Genomic DNA, 14,363 nt, shown 5'->3' with positions numbered 1-14,363 from the left:
ATTGTTCTATATTTTTTGGTAATTTCTTGGGCACTCTCTCTCCTTGAATGTTACCTTCACCCAGTGGCATAGCAAGGGGGAGGTCCGTCCCAGGCGGCATGAGTTTTGGGGCCAGAGGCCATGCGAATTCGCCAGCACCGACCCCACTGCTCTTACCTGCGACCGTCCCGAATTCCCCAGCACTCACCTGTCTCCCTCAGACCCCCAATGGGGTGGCAAACGCAGAGGCCGCCATGGCAGTGGTGGCTGCCTCTAAACATGATGGTGGGGTGGGGGGTTCGGGATGAAAAGAAATAAAACTAAATTTACCTGCTTTGCCGCTGCATCCGCCACACGCCTCTCCTCCGTCTTCTTGTCTTCTTCCCAGCTGCTGCCTCCAGCCTGCACCGGAAGCACCCAGGCTTCCGACTTTGCCAGCCAATCACGATGCTTAGTGATTGGTCTGAGCGGCCTAATTTGCCACTCAGGCAGTGCCTGGGGAGGCTGAGCATGTTCCTCACGGGGCTGTGCAACAAGGCCCAATGGAGAACATGCCAACTACGCATGGCTGTTTGGCGGGCCCTAGAGGGCCAGTCAAAGCGTCATGTGCATGTAGTGAGGGAGTGCAAACCACTACTGCTCCCTCTGTGGCGAGCCAGCCCCGCCCAGTTCGAAGTTGCAAAAGAAAAGAAAATGTTACTAACTTCTTGTTATTATCATTTTATTTTTATTTTCCACTGTTAAACAACCAGTGGGGCGACGCTCCTCCGACTTAGCGGATGAGCCGCCACTGCACCACAGGCAGACAAAGGTCTAGCTACGCCACTTGGCTTCACTGTCCCGATACACATGTCAATTCCCAATCGCCACTGCTCTCATGTGGGCACCATCTGGCTTCCCATATTGCTCATAACTCCTTTAGCTACCGTGAGACCTTGAATGTGAAGTAACAATTTAATAAAACAACAAAATTATGTATTCTTGGCTATATATTTTGGATTCACTGTTTTTTTCCTAACTGATGACGTGTGTTTTTTTTTTGCAGCTTATTTGAAGACAAAGATTATTCACATTTGCCAAATGAGAAACATCTTTCACAAAACTTGCTCCTTTCATGGACTCCTTCTAAATCAGTCCGACCTCTAAAGGGTTTCACATTGTCTTTGCAATTATCAGAAGCAGGTAGAAATTTTACTTTTTAATAAAATAGCTGCAAGAGATGCACTGGATTATAGCTTACTTATTTAGTGCGAACAACCGCAGTTTTGCTGAGCTAATAACAAGTGTTACTATTACCCACTTTTGTGATACTCATTGTGTCGACGTTGGAATTAAAAAATTATGCTGTGACCGTACTCTGGTTAAAACTTGTGGCTTACAAGTCATGCTGTATGGCAGTAGCGATAGCTTAATTCATTGTGCTTCGTTGCCACCTTAGAGTGTTTTGTTCTTCGAGCGTCTGGAAATTTAAATCATAAATGTGGTGTGGCATCCGCTTATACAGATTTTCATAAACCACCAGTTGCAGCACAGCTTACCAGTGCTTTAATATTCAGATATTTTAGAACAGTATACCCAGTACCGTTCACCCAATTCATTCCATGCATCCCTTACTTTTCCCTGACGCACCGTCCTCATTGAGGTTTTACTATTACTTTAAATATAGCTTTAAATATTCTAAAACTGCACTTAACAATTAAACTTTCCTTTTGATGTCATTGGTAGTTGTATGAGATTATTTTTTAAATTCTTCTGTGGGTATGTTATTAATGTTTCTAAGAAACCGTATTAAGTCTATTGACATGATGGCCCTCTTTGTTTTTCAGGTCTGACAGAGCTAGCTTTAGATTTGGTGAGATCGTTTGATACATAATGATAATAAACTTAGGGAGGCTCACATGCTCAGCCTCCTTTAGCAAATACTTGTTGGTAGTGTCATCCACATTTAGGATCAGGCAACATAAATACCGTTCGCTTTTGGAGCTCTCAGCAATGGTATTTGGTATTTCACTGTAGGAATCCACTAGCCAAAGGATTCCGTTTTTGAGATATCAACCAATGGGGTGGTTACTCAAGCCGCTGTTTGCCATTTTCCATGCAGGTAGTACTCTTGCGCGAATCTGCAGCACATCACTGTCTCCTGATGCCTGACCCTGTCTGGGGGCAGTGATGAGGTACTGCAAACACCACTGTAACCCCTTGTGCAATGGCCAGTGCCACTAGATCATAGCAATCTTCCTGGTCTGTACTCCTTGATCTTCTCATTTAAGTAAGCAGGGCCTCTATTATAAAGGGCTTGGTGGGCCAGGGACATGGTTTTGAACAGTATGCGATTGCGGACTGGAAGACAGTGAAGTTTCTCCTTGTAATGAGATACTGAGGCATATTTAGGTAACCTGAAAATAAGATGAATTGCCATGTTCTGTATCACTTGTAGAAGCTTGATTAAGTGCTCAGGGAGACCCAGATACAGAACGTTTACATAATCCATTCGGAACAAGATCAATGCCCTGACCTCGGTTACTTGAGATTAGTGAGGGAGAAGATACAGAAATTTCCTGAACATGCGGAGGATCTAGAGACAAGATCTAACCACCTCCGAAACCTGGGCCTTGAAAGAAAGTTGGGAGTCAAACATTACGCCCAGGTTTCTGGCCACTACAGTGGGTGGGTGTGGAGGGGTAACCTCACTGGGCCAAGCCCCAGTCCACCAAAAAAGAGGGGTTTAGCCCAAACAAAAGGATCTCTGTTGTGTCTGGGTTACACTGTAATTTGTTAGACTGAAGCCAAATTAACAGTGTCTTTCTACAGAGAGCAGAAGATTATTTAGCACTCACTGAATTCCCTTGATAGGAGAGCAAGAGCAGGGCACGATCCTAATGCCAAAACATTGAACCAGTCGAGACAGTTGACTCACATACACATTGAAAAGTGTGGGGCTCAAAGAAGACCCCTGAGGAACACCCCATTTCAATGATTTGACTTTGAAAGAGCAGGGGTTCATCCAGACAACCTGTTTTCGGTTCCCTAAGCAAGAGCTCAGCCAGCTTAGGGCTGGCCCCGATACTCCTAGATGTTCTCATTTTTGTAACTGAATGCTGTGGTTAACCGTATCAAAAGCTGCTGATAGGTCCAACAGCACAGGAGCTACATTGAGGCTGGAATCCAGACTCAGTTTAATGGATTCTGATACCTCAAGGATTATCGTTTCAGTACTATGACTGATTGGGATGGATGAAGGAGACTATTGTCTGTCAGAAATGTGGTAAGTTCTCTTCCAGGGGATCCTCATCAATAGTCATAAGCACTGAATATTCCCGCCCATGTGCGGGGACCCCGGAAATAATAAAATCATATATGTAAAAAACATACATATATACAGCTCTGTATATGTATAAACATATATTATTTTTTCCCAAGCAAATGCAGCCCCTAGAAAAGAAGGCTAGGCAATGTATAAATACACATCCAATAATACATATAGGTATAATAAAACACCTAAATCCCTTTTTTTTTTTTTTTTTTAATGAGGTAAACACTCATGAGAAAGCAAAAAAAGAGAAAACTGTGTGAAACACAGATCTACAACACATTGCTAGCCTGCAGGCTGCATTGCAACACAATACCATAGAGACTGAAAAGCCCTGTATAGGTAAAAACTGGCACCGTGCCTTTAAGGCAGCCCTGGCTTCCATATCCCATCATGCCTCAGGGGTGACAGTTAGGTCAGTTGTTCTTTCCGGCTCCTTCAGTCAGGACCCTGGAATTCAGCTCTCTTCTTTTTTGACTCTTTAGTCAAGAATTATTGCAACTTAAAGATTTTTTGGACTTCTTCTTATAACATCTGAGAGGAAGTTGGTATCCTGTGTTTTTCTGACTGATTTTGTTGCTGTTTTGTCAGAAAAATGCCTTCTTTATTTGTTCCATGTCCATCTTGTGGAAAAAAGAAGGCTGCTTCAGACACACATGAAGTGTGTATTATCTGTCTGCCGGACTCTCACTCTCCAGCAACATGCCATCATTGTGAAGACCTTTCCAAAAGGACTTTAAAGGAGAGGGAGAGGATTAGACTGTACGGCTTAGCAGAACGGTCGACGTCGAAGCAGTTGGTCCCTGTTTGCTCCCCATCGACGTCGGGCTCGGCGTCGAAGACTCCAGCGGCGGGATCGTCGCTGATAGGTGAGGAGTCAAGGGGAAGTCATGCTGCAAAGAGAAAGTCATCGTCGACTTTAGATTCAGCGTCGAAGCGGATGCGTTCGACGTCGACGGCGTCTAAAGGATCGGCGTCGAGGACTCGGCGCCACAGTTCAACGTCGATAAAGCATCTGTCGACGTCAAGAGAGGATCGATCGACTTCTGCACAGAGATATCGTTCGTCGTCGAAGGAAAGACATCGTTCGACGTCGAGGTCGGCGAGACATCAGTCGACGTCGCAAGAAGTACGTAGGCGATCTACACCACAGTCAAAGTCGAGACCAAGATCGCCGTCAAGATCAAGATCGCCGTCAAGGAAACATCGTTCGTCAGCGAAGAGGCTTTCGACGTCGTCGGAGCATTCGACGTCGAGGCAGAAGTCTCCGTCAAGAACGACGTCGAGGCAGGCGCCTCCGTCGGAGTCGACGTCGAGTCAGACGCCTCCGTCAAGGCCGACGTCGAGGCAGGAGCCTCCGTCGGAGTCGACGTCGAGGCAGGCGCCTCCGTCAAGACCGACGTTGAGGCAGGGGCCTCCGTCGGAGTCGACGTCGAGGCAGATGCCTCCGTCGGAGTCGACGTCGAGGCAGGTGCCTCCGTCCTCACAGGTCTCCAAAGCTTTGGAGAGGTACATAAAGCCTCCGTCGAAGATAATCTCAACGTCGAGACAAGAAGCTCTGAGTTCGAGTCCAAGATCTCCGGTGATAGGCCTATCACCGTCGAGGCAGCCCTCTGCTGAGGGTACGCAGGAGGTGTCACATGTTCGCCTCACGATTCGACCAGTCTCAAGGCGAAAATCTCCTCATAGACTGATATATACAACTCCTGAGTCACCGCGTCCTATAGCTATCTCGCCTTCAGGATCAGAGGGCTCAGGTTCAAGATCCGAATCACCAGAGCTTGTGCATCAATCTCCAGTACCTGCAAGAGAGGAAAGTTCGCAGGAGGAGGACAATGCGGTACCTCAAAGTCCCGTAAGGGAGATGCCTCAGGACTCTGCTATGCCCGACGCAATAAGGGCATCGCTAACAAGATTAAGGGGCATGGAATTCCCAGCGAGACCGATCAGACCAAGTTCTCGGGGAAGAGAATCTCGAGGTCACTCTCGAACACCAAGAAGGCGATCCAGGTCTTCCTCCCGCAGAAGAGAGTCGACCAGATCAGAGAAAAGGCGCCAAAGAACCCCTTCTACCTCCCCTTCTTCCAGATCATCCAAAAGGGATTATTCACCGACACTCTCGGAGACGCAACCCTCTCGGGTATCTCCGGTAGATGATATTTCTACGTTTCAGGAAGTGTTGTGTAGAGGAGCTACAAAATTAAATATCCCTATGCCGGTTCAGGAGACCACTTCATCCATAATCTTTGAAACTCTTCATGAACGCTCAGTGTCACGCCCGTTATTGCCATTAGTCCCTAGTTTGTTGCAACCAGTAATGGATATTTTTCTCACACCAGCAACCACCAAAACGGCGCCGGCGAGGATTCTAAAAAAGTACCGTCCAGCTCCGGAGGATCCTCTATTCCTAAAATCAGATCCTCCACCGGACTCTGTCATCACCGCCGCTGCCAGGAAGACACATGCAGTAGCTGGGTCTTCAACGGTGCCACCAGATAAGGACAGTAAGACACAAGACTCCTGGGGGAGAAAAGTTTGCGGCTCAGCATCCTCAAGCTTAAAGGTGGCCAGTGCCTCAGCGCTTCTGGGGCGCTATGATAGATCATTATGGGACTCTCTTCAGAGGTTCATTGACAAAGTTCCATCAGAGGACAGACGGGACTTTGAAGAAATTTTGCATGAGGGAAGTCTGGTTTCTAACCAGATCATAAGTGCAGCGGCGGACGGGGCAACACTGGCAGCGCATGAATATGCACACGGAGTCACAGCCAGAAGATCATCTTGGCTTAGATTGACGGCCTTGAAATCGGAAGCGCAGGCAAGAATATTAAATCTGCCTTTCTCCGGTAGTTCTCTTTTTGGGTCCCATGCAGACGAAGAAATGGCCCGTATGAAGGCAGAGCTGGAGATCATGAAAGCCGTCGGGCTTGAAAAGAGAAAAGAGTTTCGACGCCGCAAGGGAAATGACAGGCGCAATTACCAACAGAGGGTTCAAACCCCTCATTGGCAAAAGAACCAGGACCAGCAAGGTCAAAAGAAACAGCAATACCAGTCCCGCAAGCCATCCAGGGGACGGGGTAACAACAGGCAGTCTAATGCTGGAAACAAAGCTCCGGGGAAGCAATGAGAAGCCGCTTCCTCCGATGCTGTCCACCGCTCCGGTGGAAGGAAGTGTTGCACATCATCTTCCAGAGTGGCAGTCCATCACAAAGGACAAGTGGGTCCTGCATATACTGCGTCATGGGTACTCGCTTCGTTTCAGAAGTCACCCCCCATCGATTCCTCCTGTCAATTCATCCCAGCATCTGAAGCAGCTCAGAGAAGAGGTAGCGACGCTTCTACTCAAATCTGCAATAGAGAAGGTACCCAAAAACCAAAGAGGAAAGGGAGTTTACTCCAGATACTTTCTCATTCAAAAGAGGAGTGTGAAGGCAGAGTTCAGACCCATTTTAGACCTACGGATACTGAACAAACACATAAGAAAGGAGAAATTTCGCATGCTGGCGCTCCACCAAATATATCCTCTTCTCCGGATGGGCGATTGGATGTGTTCGCTGGACCTTCAGGACGCATATTTCCATATTCCCATCCTACGGAATCATCGAAAATTTCTCAGGTTTGTGGTAGGCAACTCTCACTATCAGTTCAAAGTCCTCCCATTTGGCCTAAAGTCAGCTCCTCGAGTATTCACAAAATGCGTGGCAGTAGTAGCGGCTGCTCTGAGGCGCGCAGGAGTCTTCGTCTATCCCTACCTAGACGACTGGCTAATAAAGGGCTCATCGCCTCAGAATGTGCGATCACAGCTGTCGCTATGCCTGAACTTATGTCGCAAGTTGGGTCTCAGAGTGAATGCCAAAAAGTCCAATTTTTCACCAACACAGAGGATCCACTACCTGGGTGCAACTATAGACTCCGTAGTAGGAAAAGTGTTTCCTTCGGAGGAAAGACAGTCATCCATTATTCTAAAAGGCAGACAGATTATAACCAGCAATCTGTCGTCGGCAAGGCAAATCTCATCTCTGCTAGGGGCCATGGCATCCTGCATCTTCCTAGTGCCCAATGCCAGGCTAAGGATGCGTCCTCTCCAGCAAGATCTCGAGGACAAATGGGATCAAAGGAACTCCCTGTGGGAAGAAAAGGTTTGCCTCTCCTCTGCAGCCAAACAGTCAGTCAAGTGGTGGCTGAAGCCAAGGAATCTACAAGTGGGGATCCCCTTCCATCAAGAGCCCCCAACTCAGACCTTAATCACCGACGCATCCCTTCAGGGATGGGGTGCGCATTTTGGGACTCTGCAAACTCAGGGACAGTGGTCCAGCAGCGAGCAGTTGTACCACATCAACATGCTGGAGCTCAGGGCAGTCCACCTAGCCCTCAAAGCGTTCCTGCCTGCGATCACGACGAGTACCATTCTAGTGCAGACGGACAATACCACCACAATGTACTACCTGAACAAGCAGGGGGGTACTCGATCCAGAACGCTCTCGCTGGAAGCTCAGTCCCTGTGGCACTGGATCCTAGCAAGGAACATCTCATTGAAAGCGGTGCACCTACCAGGAGAACTCAACGTGCAAGCGGACTTACTCAGTCGGCATTTTCAAGAACCAGAGGACTGGGTACTAAACGACGAGGTGTTAGAAGACATCTTCGGGGAATGGGGGCGTCCGCAAGTGGACCTCTTCACGGACGAGCAAAACACAAAATCCGAGGCTTCGCCTCAAGATACCATCGACCAGGATCCCTAGGGAATGCCCTTTTGATCAATTGGTCAATGACATTTGTGTACGCTTTTCCGCCTCTCCCACTAATCCCCAAGGTGGTGACCAAGTTGCAGAATTCATCTGCCAAGATGATCCTCATAGCACCGGACTGGCCGAGGCAGTGGTGGTACACGGATCTCCTACACATGTCGATCCGCCCCCACAAGCGGCTGCCGTGCAGGCCGGACTTGTTGTCCAAGATGCGGGGGAGGATTTACCATCCCAGCCTTCCCTCGCTGAGCTTAACAGCATGGCTCCTGAAGTCCTCCAGTATGGCCATCTGAACCTCCCTCAAGAGTGTATGTCCATACTGAAGGAAGCCAGGAGGCCTTCAACAAGACACTCCTACTTCTGTAAGTGGAAAAGGTTTTATATATGGTGTGCTCAGCATCATTATGATCCCACTAAATGCCAGGAGGATGTAATTTTGCCCTATCTTCTACATTTAGCGAGGGCAGGGTTGAAATTTTCATCCATAAAGGTTCACCTAGCAGCCATAACAGCATACAGGCGTTCGCCTTCACAGCAGTCATTTTTTAAAGTGCAGGTAGTGAAGGATTTCTTGCAAGGACTCAAGAAAGTCTATCCCCCTGTTAGACCTCCCTCTCCTTCCTGGGAGCTAAACTTGGTTCTGTCAAAGCTCATGGGTTCTCCTTTTGAGCCTATACATAAGGCTACCCTACAGCACCTCACATGGAAGACAGCATTTTTAATAGCCATCACTTCAGCACGGAGGGTCAGTGAGATACAGGCCCTCTGTTCTAAAGAGCCCTACACTATTTTTCATCTGAATAGGGTGGTGATGAGAACTCATCCTTCGTTCCTACCTAAGGTGGTATCGGAGTTTCATGTAAACCAAGCCATCTCCTTACCAACCTTTTTTCCTAACCCCTCCTCTCCGGCAGAGAGGGCGTTGCATTTTCTAGATGTCAAAAGGGTCCTAAAATTCTATCTAGATAGGACTAAGAATGTCAGGAAATCTGATCAATTGTTTGTGAACTATGGGGTTGTCCGTATGGGCTTTGCGGCTTCCAAACGTTCCATTGCTAGGTGGATTGTTTCAAGTATTACATTGGCCTACCAACTGGCTCAGAAACCATTGGGGGCGCGCCCTAGAGCGCATTCGACAAGAGGAAAAGCGGCTACCGCTGCTTTTCTGAATAATGTCCCACTCTCCGAGATCTGCAAGGCAGCCACTTGGAGATCTGTCCATACCTTTACCAGACACTATTGTCTGGATTCGGACACCAGAGCAGACACTCAAGTAGGACAAGCCTCCTTGAGGAATCTGTTCCATACATAATCATTTTCATGATTTTCCTATTCCATGTGTGGTACAATCCTTTTTTCATTTGCCTGCAGGTGGAAGGTGAGCTTGCTACTCTATTCAGTGCTTATGACTATTGATGAGGATCCCCTGGAAGAGAAGGGTAAGTTACTTACCTGTAATCCTAGTTCTCTTCCAGGGGTATCCTCATCAAAGTCATAAGCAACCCACCCACCTCCCCAGGCAAATGAGAAGAAGTGTATTATTCATTATGGAAAGGATATATCTTTGTGTTTAGGACTACGGTCCCGCAAAGAACAACTGACCTAACTGTCACCCCTGAGGCATGATGGGATATGGAAGCCAGGGCTGCCTTAAAGGCACGGTGCCAGTTTTTACCTATACAGGGCTTTTCAGTCTCTATGGTATTGTGTTGCAATGCAGCCTGCAGGCTAGCAATGTGTTGTAGATCTGTGTTTCACACAGTTTTCTCTTTTTTTGCTTTCTCATGAGTGTTTACCTCATTAAAAAAAAAAAAAAAAAAAAAATGGGTTTCAGGTGTTTTATTATACCTATATGTATTATTGGATGTGTATTTATAGATTGCCTAGCCTTCTTTTCTAGGGGCTGCATTTGCTTGGGAAAAAATAATATATGTTTATACATATACAGAGCTGTATATATGTATGTTTTTTACATATATGATTTTATTATTTCCGGGGTCCCCGCACATGGGCGGGAATATTCAGTGCTTATGACTTTGATGAGGATACCCCTGGAAGAGAACTAGGATTACAGGTAAGTAACTTACCCTTGTTGATTCAGCATCTTTTCCAGAACCTTTGTTGCTGCTGGCAATAAAGAAACAGGTCTGAAGCTTGCTGGTACTTCTGGATCCACGTTAGCCTTCTTAGGAAGGGGGCCCATGTTCGCCCTTTTCCAGGAATCAGTTGTGAGACTGGTGTGTGGTGGGTTGTGAGACCAGTGTGCGCAAAGGAATGATGGGAGCAGCTTGTAGGGTGCTCTACAGGGCAGAGAGCCACTTAGGATTTACTTCCATCTATGGTTCCTTGGTTCTGGCAGCCCGATGATGATGGTCTACCTAAACAAAAAGTTAATCTGTAGCCATAACCGATCATCACAGGGTACATGTTGCTGTGACTCTTGCTTGTTTCATTGGATGACCAACCATGATTTATAGCTAAAATAGTATTAGCTGATCAGTGTGGTTTTTGTAGGGTCATGGGTATTGTACGGCATACTGAACAGTGCCATGAAAGGCTGTCCTAGTTACTGGGCACTGGAGACCATAGTACTAGCTATCCTGCATGGACCAACTATGACTACTGGATCATGTGTGGGACCTTAGGGTGCATGGTTACTAGTGTGTTGGGCCTGGTATCCTTGACTTGGTTTTCCTCAAACTCTTTGCCTTCCAGCCTCTTGTGTTGCTGAGTTAGTTTTTGCTGGACTCTGCACACTTTATCACTGTTAGCCAGTGCTACAGTGCTTGTGCACTCCTCCAAACATGGTAATATTGGCTCATACTCAATTGGCATCTTTAATTTACTTATAAGTCTCTAGTAAAGTGCACTACATGTGCCCAGGGCCTGTAACTTAAATGCTGCTAGTGGACCTGCAGCACTTATTGTGACCCCCAATTAAGTAGCCTGTCTCAGGCTTTCCATTGCAGCCTGTGTGTGTAGTTTTTAAGTGTCATTTCGATATGGCAAGATAAGCCTCCATTTTTAATACATATAAGTCAACCCTAGGGTAGGCCCTACACAGCACAAGGGGCAGGGAGTAGTGTATTTAAAATGTATTTTAAAAGCTTTACGTTTACATGTACTGATACTGAAAAACTCCTAAACTTGTTTTTCACTACTGTGAGGCCGGCCTCTCCCACAGGATAACTTTGGGTTACCCTATTACATTTAATTAGTGATAATTAAATTTGGAGCAGGTACGGAGGTTGAGTTTGGTGTCTGTGGAATTGTGATTTAAAGCTGTCTTTAACGGTAAGGTCGACCTTTACTCACAATTCTGAAAATGTCTTAAAGAGTTGCCATTTTCTAGTACTAACCATTTGGTGCCTGCAGCCTGTCTCTGAGTCACATGACTAGGTATAGCTGGCAGCTGGTCTTTGTGTATTGCTCCCAGACATTGAGACAAAGGGAAGCTAGGTGTTGGCTGGATGGGCAACTCTGAGTTAACAAGGGGGAGGAGCTGTCACCTACCACACTTGCACATCACAAAGGCTCTACCTGAGCACTCTCACAAAAGGGGTTTAACACTAGACTATTGCGACAATCTGGTACCAGGGTAAGGAGGCTGGAAATTCCAAGCACCTCTGGGGGTGGAAACCTCTGGAAGCTTCTACTACCTCAAAGTGGGCACATTGTATAAATATTGGTCTTCAGACCTAATCTCAGTACCCACCTGGACCTGTAGAAAAACCCAGAAGTAGGACTGTTGTGCTGCTCTGCAAGAAGGTCTGCCACTTTGCTGCCCTGCTGTCTGAGTGAAGTATTGGACCTGCTTCTTGAACCTGGGACCACCAGTGTGACTCCAAGGGCGGGTTGGTTGGCCTTCTGATCAGGGCCTCAGGGACAGTAGGCTTCAACCACCTCGAACACAGGGCCTGGACTCTGCCTGCCACAGCCCAAATGGTAAAAACAACAGGTGATGGACAGAATGCAGAACAATGTCATACATTCACCCCAGTACAGAGATCTCGGCCTAAATCCATCGGTTTTTTTGCTCACCATGCCATTCCAGTTTGAACCCAGCCATATGCAAATCAGTCATGCCACTGTGCCTCATCGGAACAGTCCAGCTCGAACTGCCAAGCCCGGTCCTCCCTGGACTGGAAACAAGCATCCTAGGACCAGTTTCAGGGTTTCACCCCTTTTCAGCCAGGATAGCTTGATTCCAGTGGCATGGAGAGCACGGGACCCACGTCTGGGCATACCCGTCCCACTCGGGGTGACAACTGCAAAAACAACAGTTGATGGACAGAATGAAGAACAATGTCATACATTGTGTGTCTTTTACAGCTCAAATGGTGGCACCCTAGTCCTGGACCTTTGTAATGGGCTGAAGGTGCTCTGGCACCTCAACTGTGGTCGCAGCAGAACCGAAGCATCGGAGCTGCAGCACAATACATCGCCGACAGGAAACTGCACATCGGAGCCATGACGCGACACATCGCCTCTCCAGACTCTGCAGCGCGACCACTGCATGGTTCATCTCCAGCGCAGAACTTCGTATCGCTGCCCACAGTTTTCAGGAATCACCACTGCACAATGCATCCTCGATGCAGGCCTTCGCAAGCAAGTCCCTTTGCGACGGCATCCTCGATGATGATGTAGGACTCTGCACCGCAAGTCTAGCAGCTTCTTCAGAACCAGCTGGTGCACGACGCATCTCGGCACAGAACTTCGCATTGCAAGACCCTCGTCTATGGCATACTCAATGATGATGCAGGACATCGCATTGCAACTTCACAGCTCCTGGGATGTGCCACTGAGCAACACGTCCTCGACGCGGCACTATGCAACTCTCCACAACTAGAATTTAAAGTGCTCTTGATCAGTGGGCCTAAATGGATCCTTGTAGCTGGCCCACGCTTCTTAGTACTTAGTGCTTTTAGGCACTATTTTCTCTTAAATCTCTAAAATTGCATGTCTCCCATGCTACTGATTGAATTTTTGATGGTTTGGACTTAAATTATTTATTACATTTTGCTCAATTTTTCTACCATTGTGTGGGACTTTCTTTGTGTTGTGTTTCACTTTATTACTGCTTGAAGTGCTGCATAACTACTTTCCATGTTGCCTCTAAATTAAACCTGACTGCTCTGTGCCAAGCTACCAGAGGGTTGAGCACACGCCAATTTAGAATTTGCTTGTTACTTCACCCTAACAAGTGGTTCAATTGTTTTTGGGAGTTATTGTAGGTCTTCTTGATTTTGTTGTTGAAGTAATTTGAAAGGTTGTCGCAGAGTTCCTTAGAGGGGGAGATGGAGATGGTTGAGGCATCTGGGTGATGAATTCCTTGATGATGGCAAATATACCTTTGGTGAAATTGGAACTGGCTTTGATCCTATCTGTGAGGGCTCTTCTCTTGAGAATTCTCAGGAGGTAGGGAAATTGCCTGAGGGTGGCTTGTAGGTTGATCTAGCGTCTGCATCATGGTTGGTTCTCCACTTCCTTTCCAGCTGTTTACAGACTCTTAAGGAGTCCCGAAGTTCTTCTGCGTACCAAGAGGCCTGGTTGTTACTTCTGCAATGTTTGTGAGTTTTAGTAGGTGTGAGAGTGTTGGCTCAGTTGAAGATCCATTGGTTGAAGTTGGTGATGTCCTTGGCTAGGTTGTTGGTGGTTTTGGGTTGAATAAATTCGAAAGTGAAGCGCAAGTCTGTTTCTGTTATTCTGCTCCAGTTCCAGCTGGGTTGGTTAATGGTGATTAGAGCTTTGGCTTGTGTTCTGGAAATATTGAAATAGACAATAGTCGGTCCATGTGAGTGGAGAGCCGGAGTGATAGCTGATGGATGCAGTTGCCGGAGGTGAAGATTGCGTCTAAAATGTGTCTTGCATTGTGAGTGGGATCCTTGATGAGCTGGGAAAGTACTATGTTGTGTAGACTCAAGGAGGTCAGTGGACAGCTGAGGTCTGTGCAGGTAACAGTGGTGGGGGGTGGGACCGGGTAAGGGGAAGATTTTGAGGGACGATGTTGGAAGGAAAATTAAATAAATAATTAATTTTCCCTCAGCATCGTCCCTCGAAATCCCCCCTTACTGGCCCCACCACCCCATTGCTGTTACCTACATGGACTGGTGGAGCAGTGGTCAGAGGGGTCTACCAGGTGGAATTTGAAGTCACCAAGAAGAAGGAAGTTTTTGGAGTTGATTATGAGGGGGGCGATAAAAAATGAGATGGGGTTGATGAAGTTGCCTCGCGGACAAGGTGGTCTCTAGGTTATGGTGATATTGTTGTTTGCTTGCAGTGCATGTGTTCCATGAAAGGGGTGTTCAGGTCAGTGGTAGTTGTGC

The 14,363-nt window shown here is 47.1% G+C and overlaps 2 protein-coding genes across 2 annotated transcripts in view; one reads left to right on the top strand and one right to left on the bottom strand.

Annotated features, from left to right (window-relative positions):
* The window catches only part of LOC146798846 (uncharacterized), a 30,370-nt gene extending 29,990 nt beyond the window's left edge, over positions 1–380 (bottom strand). The window contains exon 1 of the mRNA XM_085626172.1: positions 310–380. The gene's annotated coding sequence lies outside the window, so the exon portion shown is untranslated. The remainder of the gene's footprint in view (positions 1–309) is intronic.
* Positions 1–14,363, top strand: part of C9H14orf39 (chromosome 9 C14orf39 homolog) — a 1,162,755-nt gene that overhangs the window by 802,217 nt on the left and 346,175 nt on the right. Inside the window, exon 10 of the mRNA XM_085626171.1 lies at positions 1,025–1,161. Coding sequence (XP_085482297.1) covers positions 1,025–1,161 — 137 coding nt within the window. The remainder of the gene's footprint in view (positions 1–1,024; positions 1,162–14,363) is intronic.

The sequence above is a fragment of the Triturus cristatus genome, chromosome 9 (genome assembly GCF_964204655.1).
Source record: "Triturus cristatus chromosome 9, aTriCri1.1, whole genome shotgun sequence".
Lineage (NCBI taxonomy): Eukaryota > Metazoa > Chordata > Amphibia > Caudata > Salamandridae > Triturus > Triturus cristatus.
The sequence above is the reverse complement of the archived record's forward strand: the minus strand, read 5'-3'. Positions and strand labels throughout refer to the sequence as shown.